The sequence below is a fragment of the Balaenoptera acutorostrata genome, chromosome 5 (assembly GCF_949987535.1).
Source record: "Balaenoptera acutorostrata chromosome 5, mBalAcu1.1, whole genome shotgun sequence".
NCBI lineage: Eukaryota > Metazoa > Chordata > Mammalia > Artiodactyla > Balaenopteridae > Balaenoptera > Balaenoptera acutorostrata.
This window is the reverse complement of record NC_080068.1, coordinates 56,177,339-56,195,461: the sequence shown is the minus strand read 5'-3', so window position 1 is coordinate 56,195,461 and position 18,123 is coordinate 56,177,339. Positions and strand designations below refer to the sequence as shown.

Here is an 18,123-nt window from a genome sequence, read left to right as displayed (position 1 = left end):
TAGCAGTATTGTTTTAATGCCTAAAACCTGGAACCACCTAAAGTCCATGAACGACAAATTAATAAGTAAATTATGGCACGTTTAGGACAACGAATATCAGTCGATATTGAAAATAAGCGGACTTAAGCTACCTTCAGTAAGATGGATGACTCCTGAACAATATTGAGTAGAAACAAGGCTCAAAACATATGTATAATGTTATTATATTTATTCAATGTTCAAATATAATTTCATTTTCAAATGTTTTTTTCCCAAGAGGATCCAAATGAAAATCACAAGGATAAATAAGAATCCAACATTTCGTCAGTCTTTTTATCATGATGAGTAAAGAAAAGTTAGAGATATTGTCAGGCACTTAATATTTAATTAATAACAGAAATTATCTTGTAAAGTGATACCTAAGAATTTATGGAGTTGTAAATATAAAACCTGTCAAAGAGAAAAAGTGGCCCCTGGGCCTTGTGCTATCACCCAGGCCTTGGTATTCTTGTGTTGAACAGAAACAATTTTGTAGAACATCAGTATTAGACAGGTCCACTCCGTGACCATATAGATGATGACAAAAACCAGACTATTCCATGGATATGTCTGAACTCAAAAGCACCATCTAAGCAAGCAAACAAACAAACCAAAAAAACAGAACATCTCCTTATTCTATTATGACCACTGCTTCTCTAACACTTACAGCTTTAGCATCACTTCAGCTTTTGCTTTTCAGATGAGATTTATTAGAATACCAAATCACAGAATTATTCTAGCTTCCTGACAGCATCCAATCCAGCAAAAAAACCTACTTCCTTGAACTCTCCCCCAAATCACCCAAATCTTTAATATATCCTTTCTAACAATCTCTGACTAAGCTCCCTGTGGTTCCCCATGGCACGTGCTCTCCTTCCCTGCATCAGGTAATAACCCAACTTGTTCAACTACAGATGTGTTCCTGGAGGTCTTTGGTTGAAGGGCATCAACAAATCATTCATATTCTAAAAGTCACCCTATTTTTTAATTGCCCATATATTAAAGAGTAGATAATTGGTCACAATTATAATACAGTAAAAACTTGTCATTTATAATTATCAAGATCCTCAGGATAAAAATAACTTCATCAACCACACTTCAATCCTTGAGATGTAAGTTTTACCATCAAGTCTGCTAAAATCTTTACTTCTGTTTTGGTTATTTCATATATTTCATTATTTTTAATTTCCTGTTTTTCAGATCCATTTATCTCTACTCTTTAAAATTAACATTTTAAAAATAATTATTCTTGGTGTTATCTTGGTTACTAGAATGTGTTTTCCTTCACTGACTTGGTTTTGATTTCCTTATGCTATAAAACAATGTACATAACTTTTTTGAAATGCGTGTCATCTTATATCCCTCTATCTTACCCCTGCTACTTGTTTATCCTCTGTCAGACTGTCTTCTCCTTTGTTTTACTAAATTTCCATCCTTATTCATGCTATTCTCAATGAGCTGCATGGAAAGTCCATGTGACAGATTTATCAAGTTCTTGATTGTTAACCTCTGTATCAGTTTCCTATTACAGCTGTAACCAATTACCACCAGTTCAGTGCTTAAACCAACACAAATTTATTCTCTCACAGCTCTGAAGGTCAGAAGTCTGAAATGAGTTTTACAAGGCTAAAATCAAGACCTGTTATTTTTTCTTTCTGGTGAATCTAAGGGGTGAATCTTTTTCCTTGCCTTTTTTGGCTTCTAGAGGCTATCCTCATTTCTTGGCCTGTGGTCACGCATCACATTTTTCCCTTCTCCCCCTGCTTCTGTTGTCACATAGACTTCTTCCTTCTTTGAGTTTTTTGCCTCTCCTTTATAAAGATACTGGGATTACATTTAGGGCCCATCTGGAAAATCCAGAATAATCTCTCTTCGAATTCCTTAATGTAATCACATCTGGAAAGTCACTTTTATGATATAAGATAACACTCGTAGGTTACAAAGATTAAGTCACAGTTGTATTGGGGGTGTGGGGACATTATTCAGCCTAACACAACCTCTATGACATTTTTAAAATACTTTTTGCCATTATTAGTATTATCCCTTTACTTTTTCCTTTTTTGGACACGTGAGGTATTGAAGATGAAGGGCATTTTTTTTTTGTATAAATATATATTTAATTTTTTAATGATTTTTTAAACATCTTTATTGGAGTATAATTGCTTTACAATGCTGTGTTAGTGTCTGCTGTATAACAAAATGAATCAGCTATATGTATACATATATCCCCATATCCCCACCCTCTTGCATCTCCCTCCCACCCTCCCTATCCCACCCCTCTAGGTGGTCAAAAAGCACCGAGCTGATCTCCCTGTGCTATGCAGCTGCTTCCCACTAGCTATTGATTTTACATTTGGTAGTGTATATATGTCAGTGCTGCTCTCTCACTTCGTCCCAGCTTACCCTTCCCTCTCCCCATGCCATCAAGTCCATTCTCTATGTCTGGGTCTTTATTCCTATCCTGCCCCTAGGTTCATCAGAACCATTTTTTTTTTTAATTCCATATATATGTGTTAGCATATGGTATTTGTTTTACTCTTTCTGACTTACTTCACTCTGTGTGACAGACTTTAGGTCCATCCACCTCACTACAAATAACTCAATTTCATTTCTTTTTATGGCTGAGTAATATTCCATTGGATATATGTACCACATCTTCTTTATCTATTCATCTGTGAATGGACACTTAGGTTGTTTCCATATCCTGGCTATTGTAAATAGTGCTGCAATGAACATTGTGGTACATGTCTCTTTTTGAATTATGGTTTTCTCAGGGTATATGCCCAGTAGTGGGATTTCTGCGTCATATGGTAGTTCTATTTTTAGTTTTTTAAGGAACCTCCATACTGTGCTCCAGAGTGGCTGTATCAATTTACATTCCAACCAACAATGCAAGAGGGTTCTCTTTTCTCCACACCCTCTCCAGCATTTATTGTTTGTAGATTTTTTGATGATGGCCATTCTGACCCGTGTGAGGTGATACCTCATTGTAGTTTTGATTTGCATTCTCTAATGATTAGTGATGTTGAGCATCCTTTCATGTGTTTGTTGGCAATCTGTATGTCTTCTTTGAAGAAATGTCTATTTAGGTCTTCTGCCCATTTTTGGATTGGGTTGTTCATTTTTTTGATATTGAGCTGCATGAGCTGCTGGTATATTTTGGAGATTAATCCTTTGTCAGTTGCTTCGTTTGCAAATATTTTCTCTCATTTGGAGGGTTGTCTTTTCATCTTGTTTATGGTCTCCTTTGCTGTGCAAAAGCTTTTAAGTTTCATTAGGTCCCATTTGTTTATTTTTGCTTTTATTTCCATTTCTCTAGGAGGTGGGTCAAAAAGGACCTTGCTGTGGTTTATGCCACAGAGTGTTCTGCCTATGTTTTCCTCTAAGAGTTTTATAGTGTGTGGCCTTATATTTAGGTCTTTAATCCATTGTGAGTTTACTTTTGTGTATGGTGTTAGGGAGTGTTCTAATTTCATTCTTTTACATGTAGCTGTCCAGTTTTCCCAGCACCACTTATTGAAGAGGCTGTCTTTCCTCCATTGTGTATTCTTGCCTCCTTTATCAAAGATAAGGTAACCATAGGTATGTGGGTTAATCTCTGGGCTTTCTATCCTGTTCCATTGATCTATATTTCTGTTTTTATGCCAGTACCATACTCTTTTGGTAATTGTAGCTTTGTATTATAGTTTGAAGTCAGGGAGCCTGATTCCTCCAGCTCCGTTTTTCTTTCTCAAGATTGCTTAGGCTATTTGAGATCTTTTGTGTTTCCATACAAATTGTGAAATTTTTTGTTCTAGTCCTGTGAAAATGCCATTGGTAGTTTGATAGTGATTGCATTGAATCTGTAGATTGCTTTGGGTAGTATAGTCATTTTCACAATATTGATTCTTCCAATCCAAGAACATGGTATATCTCTCCATCTGTTTGTATCATCTTTAATTTCTTTCATCAGTATCTTATAGTTTTCTTCATACAGGTCTTTTGTCTCCTTAGGTAGGTTTATTCCTAGGTATTTTATTCTTTTTGTTGCAGTGGTAAAGGGGAGTGTTTTCTTAATTTCTCTTTCAGATTTTTTGTTGTCAGTGTATAGAAATGTAAGAGATTTCTGTGCATTAATTTTGTATCCTACTACCTTACCAAATTCATTGATTAGCTCTAGTAGTTTTCTGGTGGCATCTTTAGGATTCTCAATGTATAGTATCATGTCAGCTACAAACAGTGACAGCTTTACTTCTTCTTTTCCGATTTGGATTCCTTTTATTTCTTTTTCTTCTCTGATTCCTGTGGCTAAAACTTCCAAAACTATGTTGACTAATAGTGGTGAGAATGGGCAACCTTGTCTTGTTTTGATCTTAGAGGAAATGCTTTCAGTTTTTCACCATTGAGAATGATGTTGGCTGTGGGTTTGTCATATATGGCCTTTATTCTGTTGAGGTAGGTTCCCTCTATGCTTACTTTCTGGAGAGTTTTTATCATAAATGGGTGTTGAATTTTGTTGAAAGTTTTTTCTGCATCTATTGAGATTATCAGATGGTTTTTATCCTTCAGTTTGTTAATATGGTGTATCACATTGATTAATTTGCGTATATTGAGGAATCCTTGTTCCTGGAATAAACCCCACTTGATCATGGTGTATGATCCTTTTAATGTGCTGTTGGATTCTGTTTGCTAGTATTTTGTTGAGGATTTTTGCATCTATGTTCATCAATGATATTGGCCTGTAGTTTTCTTTCTTTGTGACATCTTTGTCTGGTTTGAGTTTCGGGGTGATGGTGGCCTCGTAGAATGTGTTTGGGAGTGTTCCTCCCTCTGCTATATTTTGGAAAAGTTTGTGAATGATAGGTGTTAGCTCTTCTCTAAATATTTGATAGAATTCGCCTGTGAAGCCATCTGGTCCTGGGCTTTTTTTAGTTGGAAGATTTTTAATCACAGTTTCAATTTCAGTGCTTGTGCTTTGTCTGTTTATATTTTCTATTTCTTCCCGGTTCAGGCTTGGAAGTTTATACCTTTCTAAGAATTTGCCCATTTCTTCCAGGTTGTCCATTTTATTGGCATAGAGTTGCTTTTAGTAATCTCTCATGATCCTTTGTATTTCTTCAATGTCAGTTGTTACTTCTTTCCATTTCTAATTCTGTTGATTTGAGTCTTCTCCCTTTTTTCCTTGATGAGAGTGGCTAATGGTTTATCAATTTTGTTTATCCTCTCAAAGAACCAGCTTTTAGTTTTATTTGAAGGGCACTTTAAACACAAAATTTCTTCACTACCTTTTAACCCAAGAAGATAGTAACAAGAAAGACACAACTGCAGAAGGTAATGTGGCTTATGCTTTTATTTCATGAGAGTTTAAGAAATGGATATTATCAATCCTCCAATAAAGTGTGTGGGAAGGTAAGCTGAGCATGTTGGACAATATTTCCTCTCTTCCTAGGAAGTCTTTCAAGTATGGTTTTATTGTTATGAATCATACAGTTCTGTAAAATTTTAGGCAAAGTCTCAGTCACATATGATTATAAACATACATACCAAAGACAAAGGTAAATGACCTTGATTGATTGTCATTTGGTGTAACTGTGGTATTGACTATCCATTTTTGCACCTAGTGCTGAATTCTGAGTTTTCTCTTGTTCCTTCAGTCATAAAACAATGTCTTTTTCCTTCAAAAATAATATTTAATCTTCAGCCCTTTAAAGATTTTTTCAGGTAACTCTTCTCATATCATTAGCTTTTCTTGGGGCAACTCATTAATACATTGATTTTGAAAAAGGTATATTAAACTCAACGCATGATGTGATTTGTCTTTATTCTAAAGATAATCTTTTCATTCTTCCTTCTCTTTTTAAATATGTATTTGTTTTAGATGTGTCTATTCGTGTAATAATGTATATTGCAAACTTCACTGGCTGGAAATATGAAACACTGGGCTCAATATAGGAGCAAACTATAATTTAGCATCAGTAAAAGATTAGTAATTAAAATACTAATAGCATGCAAATGGAATTTTTTATACAACAGAGAATTTCAAGATGTTAAGTCATGGAGCTAGGCAATAGAAATGTGACCTTGATGCTTACCCTCAACAACAAAATGAGTAACAATACCAATTGCAATTCCTATGATTGCTGCAATTGCCAATGTGAAAAGAGATAGCCTTATAGGGTCCCAAAATTGCTGTCTTCTTTGATATTCAACTCATGGGTAATCAGCTTCTGAAAATTCACCTGGTCTGTGATAATGGAAAGAAAAACAGTAAGACAAAAAAAATTTTATTATGGTACTACTCTATGTCCTCTTGCTATATTCCTCTATGAAAATAGTTTCTACTGCTAATTAACAATAAGATACTTAGATTTTGAAAAGAACACAAGTTTTTAGTTTGTTTACCCTCCCCTAACACCCCAGTCCCAGTATGTTTTAGTTAAAGCTCTACTGATATTGACATTCAAATGAGAACATCTTCCCACTATATTTTGTCTAACATATTGGCAATTTGAAATTTGGGTGGTGAAGTACAAAGGCTCACTTAATAAAAGGATAATTTATAGATAACATTTTCATATTTTAATAAGGAAATTTTAACAACAAAATTATATAATAATCTCATCAGTGTCACTTGATTAAAAGATTTTAATACGTATACTTTTTTAATGACCTCAAAATTTTTCTTAATGGCTTGTTTTAAAAGTAGCAACATTACTCTTGAAGTCCTGATCAGAGTTCTTCACATTTTTATTAGTACCTTCCATTGAAACCACATATTGCAAATTGTACTGGATAAGACTCCAGTCCCCATGAAGACTCTTCATTTCCATTTGTCTCTTAACTTGTCCCAACTCATGCACTACTTGCCCACCCAATATATCTTAAGCCACTTAAATTATCTTTCTCCACTTGAGACCTGGTATTTATTTACTTTATTTTCTTTTTTTTTTTTTACTTTATTTTCTTTTACTTAAAAATTTTTATTTATTTATTTATTTATTTATTTTTCCTTTCTGAATCCCCAAATAGGATTCAATATTTATTATTTTGCAAGTGAAATTTTTGGAAAAGTTTTTATGTTTTTAATTTTATCTTACAAATATTTATTTAAACTTGATTCATTAAATGAGATAATCTTAAGAATAATATCTACCACATTTTAATAGTGTTTCAGGAACTATTCTAGAGCCCAAGAGGTATAAAGATTTTAAAGCATAGTCCTTGCCTGCGGGACACTCACACTTTAAAAGAGGTTACAGACATGGAAACAAGCAATTAATATATAGTGTGAACTGTGCCAAAATAAAACTTTGTACAAGAAGACAAAACAACCTCTTGGAGTGCTGTGTCAGGGAGTTTTATCAAGAAAGCAACATGATTGAAACTTTGAGTGATAAAAGTTCTCCAGGTATAAAAAAGGAGAAAAAAACAGAGAAAATATAGCATGTGTGAAAAACAAAAATAAAATAAAAAATGCTAGGGATATGAAACAGCATTTATCACTAATAATTAGTACTGGGAAAAATATATGCATAAAATATGGATTTTGCCCTCAAAGAATTTATGGTGTCCCAAAGTATATCCATGATTGCAGGTCTTTCACAGCATTGTTGTACTAGAAAGAGGATATGGTAAGGCTGGTGGGCTGGACCAGCTCATGAGGAGTCTTATGACCCAAAGTAAAGAGCTTGAAATTGACTCTGCAGGATGTGGGAAATCAATAAAAACTTTAGTTAGGCTGAGAATTTAGAATAATCACAGAGGTATGAATGAGAATTACAGCAAGAGTGCAGACAGGAAAACCAGTTTAGAGGTCATTTTGCAGGTCCAGGAGAGAGAGGATGAGGGCCTGAACTAAAGCTATGGCCTGTGGGGTGGAGAGGAGGAGATGGATTTAGCTCTAGTCCTTGAGCTTTGTTGACTGCTTAGCTGTGGGACAATGAAAAGATTAATGGCTCCCTTGTTTCCATGATTGTGTCTCCAGGCACAGGAAAATTTAATGAAAAGAAAGTGTTTCCAATGTAGACATAAATGTTGTTAATAAAGAGCAATGTGCTCTCCTCATACTTGGTCTGAGCCAAATGGAAAGTATCCATTTTATATCTTCTCTTTGACTCATTTTATTTAAATTGTGTCACTAACAAACACCTGTTTGCATAACTCTAATAAAAGTAACTATTAAAATTGGTATCACACAGCCCAGAAACAATTAAAAAGTTACTTATGTCCGTGCACGCAATGCATTCCTACTCACTGATAATTGAAGTCTCCATTTCCAAAATCTTTGGCATTAAGTATTCTTGATTATTTAGTTTATAGATATTTTGGTTGCTGCAATTTTTAAAAATTCTTACTTCCTCTTTCCCTAAGCTTTGTCAATTTGGTTGTAGTACCCTGAGTACTTCAAGAAGCAAGAAATGACAGAAATCAAATCTATGGGGGTGATGTTATATTATATCATGATAACACTATCATGGTAAAGGAAATTTTTTTTATCATGGCCACATTTAATTTTAAAATGAGTTTTGTCTGGTAATCAGCTATTCTCAGTCTGTTATAACTGGAATATTGACTTTTTTCTCGTGTGGAAGCTGAAATAAGTTTTACCAAATACTCATTTCCATGTTTTGAAGTAGAGCTGGAGGGAGCAATATGCAGACACTAGCTAATTGCAAAGGTAGTGGTGTTTACCCTAATAGGGAAAAATAAGGTCGTAAAAACCCAACAAAGTATTCAGAAAATTTAAAGAAATTTGTTAGCTAGTCTGTTATGAAATGTTTGTATGAGCATAATAAACAAAATGCATTCAAGGCAGTGTTAAGTGTACAATGAGCTTTGAGAACTTGGCTATGATAAATTAGATTTTTTAAAAATGTACAACTGGTTCAAATTTTGAAAAAAGATTGTTTTATTTTAATCACATTTAAAATCCCTTTATATTATTCCTGTATGTTTCTTCTGATTTGTACATTACAATTTTTTATTCATTGAATATGATTCTGGTGATAAATGGAACTTTTTATAGCCTTTTATGGTACCTAGTATTGCATCTGTTTAAAACAGAGAATTAGGCCTAAGCTTGTTCTTTTTTAAAAAATGCATTAAAAGGAACAAAATATAGGAACTAAAGTCTTTTGGTAACATGAATAGAAGTAAAATTTGAGTGGTTACACAAATGAAGTACATATGGAAATGGTATTAGAAAAAGCATGAAATTCAGCAGCAGAAATCTAAGGTTCAAGTCTTCGGTCATATATTGACCTTTTATCTTGATGTCTCTGATTCTAAGAATCCCTTGTCTATTAAATTAGCGTGATACTATCCCCCCACATTCCAAAGTGGTTGTAAGGATTTTAAGAAAGTGTATATGAGATATTTCATAATTTCTGAAGAACTATATGAATAGAAATTGTCAGAAACCATAAGCTTATTTGAGAAAAATAATAGATTATTCTACTACTCTGCATCTAACCCTAATACCTAACATAATTCCTCACATAAATGTTGCTGCTCTTTGAATGAATGAATGAATAAGTGAATGATGAGTGAAAGAATTGCAGTCTAGGTCCTACATCCAGAAAAATCATTTGCATACAAAAGCTAAAGAATTCTAAAATGTGTTATTTCAATACTTACTAAACAATTATTTTATAAACACTATGTTTTAGGTGGTAATATTTATTGAATACACAGTGAGTAAAGTGAAAATACATGGTCCTTGCTGTCATAGTGTTTGTAGTCTAGAAGTGGAAAGATAAAACTAGTAAGCATAGAGATCCTTAAAAGTTGTGGTAAGAGCTATGAAGAAGATGAATAAGATATCTGTGGTCGAAAATAAGACTGTATAGATTAGGTAGGGAGAGGGGGACTACTTGAAAAGAGTAAAGGAGTCCTCTCTTCGAAGGTAATATTTATGCTGAGATGAAGTATGAGGAGAATGTATAGAAAGTTGCAAGTTTGTTTCTGGCAGATAGAAAGTATTCAAAATGCTTGCATTAGAAAATAAGTTGGCCAGTTGGAATTGGCCATTAAAAAAATTATCATGGATAAGCAGTTATAAACCAATGAACTGTTTCCTCGCTTAAAATATTGTTAATAATAGAAACATTTCAGTTTCTTTGGCAGAAGAAATTCCTTCTATATTACTGCAGAGGTAGCTCCTATTTATATTTTTCCTCTATCTAAGCATATGCTGCTATTTCATTCTTGTGACTTAGATACAGCAGATAAATTATGTTATCACAGACCAAAAAGATGTATGTAAAAAAAGCTCAGTCTTACACCTTTCTCTCTAGAGAGTCTCACAAATGTTTTGATCAAGAGAGCAAATATAACCTCTACTACTGCCCCCCTCCAAAATGACACCTGGGTAGATTAGCAATTAAGCCAGAGAGTTACATCCTTTTTTAGAGGCAGGCTCTTTGATGATAAGCACTGTAATCATACCTAAATAAACAGGTGAGAAATAAACAGGTGAGAAAGCTTGCCCCTTCCCAATCACTGGTTGTAATGAGCTCTATAATTAGTATATCAAAAGTAGCTCGTAATTGGACATAAGACAATTGCTTACTTGAGAGAGCCTACAGCCAGTTCAGTCTTGAATTTTAAGTTTATTTAAGCAATTGAAACACAGCTGCTTTTCCACAGTTTCCTTTACGGAACTTTTCTTAAAATGGAGGCTTTTAATATGACAAAATCGATTGGGGTTCTAACTAGTGTAGTTTAAGAAGCACTGTGCAGAAGTAGACTACCTTCACTATATCTTGCGTTAAATGGCATGAGTATCGTGCTGTGCATTGGATGCTTGTTGCTTCTCTATTTTATGTCGAGTAGTTTATATCTTTTAATAATACACTCCTAATCTGTCACTCCCTCCCTCTCCCCTTTGGTAGCCATAAGTTTGTTTTCTATGTACAAATAAATAAATAAATGGGTGTCTTTTATGTCAGGCACATTGGGGCAATTGTTATATCATTAAGACATGTCCCAGCCCCTCAAGCCTCAGCGTAGGTAGATCTTTTAGATTCTTGATCTTAATGTGAGAATCCATGGAATAAAAGCTGTTCAAAATCCAGTGAAATATGGAACTACATAGAAAAGTCATAGTATTTTTGACCAGATTAAAGAACAATGAGTTACAAATAAGTCATGACAATGAAAATGTGTAAGATAGCCTATTAGTACCTAAATTATTATTTCAGAATTTTCAAAGTTAATCCATTTGTTCCCTTTTAAAGAGTTAAATTGAAATATATGTAAGCATATCTGGTTAAGATGGATTGTACAAGTCACAAGAGGACACTCATGATGAGAGAGATATCCCCAGGCTATAGTAAAACATCCTTAATCACCAAACGTCACTACCAGGTATACTCTGGGTGACATAATTAAAGAGTCAGATAACAAAAGGGTTACATTTAAACTTTATATTTAGGATTTATTTTCTGCCTGTCTATTTTTCTTGGTACGACTGCAGCCACTAATTTTTTTTTAATTTATTTTTTATTTTAATATATTTTATTTTTGGCTACATTGGGTCTTTGTTGCCACGCATGGGCTTTTCTCTAGTTGTGGCTAGTGGGGGCTACTCTTCATTGGGGTGAGCAGGCTTCTCACTGCAGTGGCTTCTCATGTTGCAGAGCGTGGGCTCTAGGCGTGCAGGCTTCAGTAGTTGTGGCACGCGGGCTCCAGTAGTTGTGGCATGCAGGCTCAATAGTTGTGGCTCACGGGCTCTAGAGCGCAGGCTCAGTAGTTGTGTCCCACAGGCTTAGTTGCTCCGTGACATGTGGGATCTTCCCGGGCCAGGGATCGAACCCATGTCCCCTGCATTGGCAGGCGGATTCTTAACCACTGCGCCACCAGGGAAGCCCCTCAGCCACTAATTTGAGACACTTTATAACACATGGTTTGGCACAGTACTCTGTGCCCCTTTTTAAACTTAATCCCTTAGTGCTTTAGTTTATTCAGTTATAAAATTGGAATTTGAACCAGCTCATTATTTGAACCAGCTCATTACTGAAATACAAGTATTGGCCTTACTTTTCCCATTTCCAGACTTCATAACATAGTTGGTGTGTGTGTGCACGCTCATGTGCATGTGCATGTGTTTGATTTTCTAAGGTTATTTCACCAGAGGCATTTATGAGATTATTGAATAATTGTGTGTTGGTTTAGCATTAATTGGCTACTTCTCAGCTTCTCTGAGCTAATTATAATATACTGCTTTCCAGGGATATATATATATAAATAAATATATATATATATATATATATATATATATATATATATATATATATATATATATATATATATATATATATATATATATAAAAATTGGGTTGGCCAAAAATGTTCATTTGGGTTTTTTCGTAAGATGTAATGGACCCAAACAAACTTTTTTGGCCAACCCAATATATATGTGTGTGTGTGTGTGTGCGTGTGTATGTATATATATCACATTTAATTTTTAATAAGAGAGACTTTTAGGATATAGGCACTACAGTACTTTATTTGTGGATTCAGAGACAAAGCTTGTCCTAAGCTTTGTAAACTCAGGTATTATCTACTTTCTCTAAACTCTAAATAGATTAGAAGTTTTTCCAGTACTTTTCTCTCCCACAGTCTTACTATGTGACTACTGAGATCATGGTAAAGGTCCTAAAACTACATATTAATAATAATACAATTTGTTTATTCATGTAAAATATGTCAGGTGTTTCCAGACAAAGCTCTGGTAGTACTGAGCTTGGAGTATACCCAGAACCACATGACCCATGATCTGGTCAGCAGGGTTGTTGCACGTCCTTTTGTTATACTTATTTCAATTCTATTTAAGAACATTTTATTATATGCCTAATATATTCCAAACACTGGGGATACAAAAATTTAAAAACAAAACAACAGTGACATAGACTTTGTATTCAAGGGGCTTATGGTAGAGTAGAAAGACATAAAATAATAAAATCAACACAGTGTCATAGGAAAATAATAGATTTACTGACTATCGTAATAAGGAAACAGAGGATCAAATAATAAAAGTTGTTTGGGAAAGGAACAGAAATGGGTACAGATAAGACTTCTCAGATAATATGACAGCTGAGCCAGGACTTGAAAGATAAAGGGAGTTCTCCAGTATGTGATACAGGTTAACATGCTGCCCCTTTTACTCCTTGCTTGCAAGCAGAACAAATTCTCATTATCATGAAAGCACCTTTTGAAACAGAAATATGACCGTAGGATTTATTTGAAAGTCAAAGAAAACTCCCTGATTAATAGCATTTTCCACTACTACTCAAAAGAAAAATTGATAAAAATGACAAAAGAGAACAATTCACATATTTCAGATAGAAGATGAGAAGTGAAAAGAGTTTAAGAGAATCTGGGAAACCAGTTTAAACAGTCTAATTTACTTCAGTTTATGGCAGTGCAGTTCTCTTCAGGAGATTTCTTTCTATGGAAAGACTTGGCTACACTGGAAAACATGAGTCAAAAACATTGGCAAAATGATGGGTAGTAAAAAAGAGGAACTGATTGTATTGTTGCAGCACTTAAATGATCCAGCTATCCAAGTAGTGACGACACTAGTATTTTCATGACAAGGCAAAATCTGCCTTGAACTTGATAAGAATTTCAAAGACAAAAACCATAAATCAAAGGACTCTGGCAAGATATGTCCTTGGTTTTGTACCAAAGGCACATGTGATTATATTCTGTAAATGGCATAAGTGACTGCAGAAGCACAAGGAGCTGGCAAAGTGGGGGGAAACTGGGGGAATTTCAAGTATGAGTTAGTTGTCAAAATTATCTTCCCTATCGGCCAGATGTGACTGGTTTGGCAGGCAATGGAGGAGGGCAAAGCTGCAGAGTGTGGGCAGAAATTGCATAGCATCTTGATCCTTTACTGGAATGTGTGCTGTATATGTAGAGGGAAGAGGGGGAGGCAGGAGGTTAGTCTTATTAAATCTTATTTACATAGCGCAACATAATATAAAAGCATGTAAGATATTTCAGGATATCAGTGACAAAAATTTCATGTTTTCCAAAAAATTTTTTAAGACCTATGAGTTCTAGAGCCAGCATAAGATCTACTCCCCTTTGTAGCTGCCCTTCAAAATCGTAATTGCCATTTTGTAAGCATCCAGAAGCAACCTCCTTCCATGCTATAATATCAGCAAGGTCAGCTCTACCTCTTAAAGCAGCTACACAAGCAACAATATTTAGTAACTTAATTATTTATGTTACAAATATGAGTAACATTTCTACTGTTTCCCCATGTCCTTCAAAGATATGCCAGGCATTTTAAAATCTTTTATTTTCCGGATGACTATGAAAATTGTATTAAAATGATCCCATTTTTCACCTCAAGAAGACTTTATGGTTACTATGACTATCAAGCACACTGTTAAAAAGACACCTTTGATTTTATTCATTGATTCAACATATGTTCATTGAGGATCTACTTATTTCAGACACTATTTTAGATAGTAGAGAAATAGCAGGAGTGAGGATGTATTCTCTGCCTTCACATCTCCTGGTGGAGAAGGCAGTGAGCAACAAATAAGTCTACTCATAAATGTAAAGTGCCAGGTAAGAGGATAGCAAATGAACAGGGATGAGGTGGGATTAAAGAGATCAGGAGAACCCTCTCTGCAAAGGTGACATCTAAGCAGAGATATGAACAAAGCGAAGGATGGAATCATTCAGATATCTGAGGGGAAAGTATTGTAAGCAAAGGGAACAGTAAGTACAAGTGTCCTGAAGTGGGAGGAGACTGGGTGTTTGCAGAAGAGCCACAATGTCAATATGGCCAGTGTGCAGTGAACCAGCAGAAAAGGGGAAAAGATAAGGTCAAAGAGAGTCATATACCAGTTCATAGCCTAGCAGACCATGTTAAGGACTTTTTAATGTTATTCTGAATGAGAAGGAAAGCCATTATAGAGTACTGATCAGTGGAATGTAATGGTCCTTTTAAAAGAATCACTCTGCGGAGAATACTCCGTGGTGGTGTTGGGGGTAGCATGAAGGGTGAGAGCAGGGAAACTGGTTAGTGGTTCAGATGAGAGATGATGGTGGCTGGGACTGTGAGACTTTGGCAGTGAAGAGATCAGAATATATAATTAGATTCAGGATGTATTTTGAAGGCATATCTGACAGACTTTGCCGATGAATTAGTTGCAGAATGTGAAAGAAAGAGAAGAAGGAAGGAGGATTCCGACGTGTTTTAGCCTGAGCAGGGGAACAAAACATTTTGAAGGCCTTGAGACCTCCTTCTCAAAGTAGTGCTTCTTTGGAACTCTGATGTACAACACCGATTTGAGACAGAGCTGTTCTGCGATGGAGAGGGTACACAGAACTCTACCAGTATGTAATTTCCCCATTGAGACACATTTGCAAGAATTAACTGCTGACTTTCACAATGACATACAGATTCTTTAGCGCAACCTGAAGGTCCCTCATGATGGAGTTCTTGGCAGCCTGATCTGTCACACAGCCCCTTCTCATCTCTCATATTTGATTCTCCAGCCTTTACCTGCCATACACCCGGGGAGCACCTAATCACTTTTCAAGTGTCCCTCTATAAAATCTTTTCAACATAGGAAAATCTTGGGGAGGCTTTGACCTGTAAGAAAAGAACCAACAAGACAAGCAGTAGATATAAACATGAGCCATTTATTCCCTCTCTGTCCCAGGGCCTCAGAAGAGGTAGGAAAGGCTGGTATCTAGAGAAACAGTCTTTGACAGAGAGACCTGCATCCTCTGAGACTAGTTGCAGTTACAAATGTATTTGTAAGTCTGGGAGTAGGGATTTAAAGACTCCTTACTTGATTTTACCTTGGAATCCATATAGAAGCTTAGAATTCATAGTTAAACATAACTTATAATTAATCCACTCAATCACCAATGCTACAGTCCCCATTATCATATCACTGCTATAATGTTGGCCAACCTGTTCTTAAAACCCTTCCTTCCTAACTTCCTGAGGAAATTTCTTTTACCTTTAAATAACCTGATAGTGGTTTTTAGGAATGCATTCCTAAACTTTATATCCATTACATTAGTTATATTTCCTTAGGATCATATAAAATGGATCTAATCCTCTGTCACATGTAATTCATTCAACAAGTTCTTATTGAACACCTACTGTACGGCCAGTTATAGGACAGGGTATTTGCTGATGAACACATCTAGGTCCCTTCTGTCACATAAATTAAAATCAGGTGAACATTTCCAGTTCTTTCCACCAATGGGCCAAATCCCCTTACTGCCTTGAGAAAACAATAAGGGACATGTTGAGTAAGCATTTCTCATAATCTATCAGTAACTGAGAAATATTAATAGGAATTTTACAACAGGTGAAAATAAATGATGAAAGCACAGCTCTCTGAGAATTTTGTAAGTATGCTTTTTTCATTCAGAATCTAAGGTTTTGGCTTTGTTTTAAAAATCAACCAACTAAGTCATGCTTCTCAAAATTAGAAATAGAGAACCAAGAGTTTTTGTTGAATAAAGTCATATATTAACTTGACTCAGTAACACAAAGGAAAGAAAGATGAGTTGGCCAAGGGTTTAAGTACAAAAGAGAAGTTATTTTGTGAAAACTATATAAAAATCTTTTAATAAAGTGTGACCAATATTTTTCAAATCCTTACGATCCCTCTTACGTGAGTTTCTCTTTGGGCATATTTCTATGTTTGTTCTTAATGTTATTAAAATGTTACCAGGAAAACCCGTTTAATTAATTTGAAGTAGGTGAAGTGAATCCGTCAGATAACTGATGCCATTAAGATGAGAATTTAAATATCTGACTATTCTAGACTAAAGAAATGTAAATAACCAAGCTTAAGGTAAATAAGGTAACAGTCCTCCATGTGCAGCATAAATATTTATGTGCTAATCAGATTTTCTCATGGAAGCAGCCCTAAGGGGAATTCTTTTTATGTCTTACACATGTCTTAACATACTTGAATTCAACCTGAAGCATAGATACACATTATATATTCTGTTTGGGCACATTCCTCTCTCTCCACTTCTTGCCAAAGAGCATTCATTTCTGGAAATGCCCCTGGTTAGTAATACCTCTTTAATGACATGGGTTAACTGAGGTTAACAAACTTCCTTAAAACACACATACACACACACACAGTGACATGTACACACAGTGACACACACATGTTAATGGAGAGAAGCAGCAACAGAAAACTAATACAGTATTTATTTTAAATGCAGTTTTGAGTGCACAAAGGAACCTTTGAACCTCAGCAATATCCACAGACTCAGAGCCTTCTTCCCTAGTGTTTAGCCCTATATATGACACAGTGGAAGTAAATCGCCAACAGTGGACTTTAATTGTGGTCTACTGTATGGTCTGTTAAAGAGCGTAATGTTTGTTTTGAGTTGAGATATAGTATACTATAGTAATTAAAAGTACCCTCAGGAGTCCAGCTGTTCCCTTTTAAATCCCATCTTAATGCTTACTAGCTGTGTGACTTTAGGCAAGACATTTAATCTCTCTGTGCTTCAGGGTTTTTTTAATAAGCAAAATGTGTAGAATAGTATCTACTTCATAAATGTCTTATAAAAATAAAATGAGACAATATATGTAAAGTACCATAAATGCATAAAAGTTTTTGCTGTTATTAAAATGCTACTAATTTTGCTGATCTTTTTAAAAACCCATTGTTTTTCCCAGGAATAACTGAATCCAACTATCTTTCCTCCTTTTCAATACTGCCATTTTATTTTGCTTCTCACTCTAATGGAATATTTTTCTGCACTCTTATCTGACTTTCTTGCCTTGAAACATAAAACAGCTCTAGTAGAAGTCCAAGGATAGGAATGGAGAGTAACAACTCTTCAGTCATTTGTCAGACATGGTATTAAGTGCCCTCAAAATAATCAAGGCCATCGTGCATTTTGATCCCATTTTTTAATGCCTTATTTAGGTGAAGCTTACCAATTAGATATGGTTTCTATATAAATTCCATATTGTATTAAGCATGATGCTGTAACATAATTGAATCTCAGCACTATAACCCCAGAATGCATCTATTTTCCCTGATTTTACCTTGTTGGCCTAGTTTACATTTGAAGCTTATACATCTACTAACACAATTTTCACTCATGTCA

At 35.0% G+C, this 18,123-nt stretch overlaps 1 protein-coding gene across 1 annotated transcript in view; it reads right to left on the bottom strand.

Annotated features, from left to right (window-relative positions):
• Nucleotides 1-18,123, bottom strand: part of TMPRSS11F (transmembrane serine protease 11F) — an 85,046-nt gene that overhangs the window by 27,726 nt on the left and 39,197 nt on the right. Inside the window, 1 exon segment of the mRNA XM_007193588.2 lies at nucleotides 6,090-6,241. Within this exon segment, the coding sequence (XP_007193650.1) occupies nucleotides 6,090-6,241 (152 nt within the window).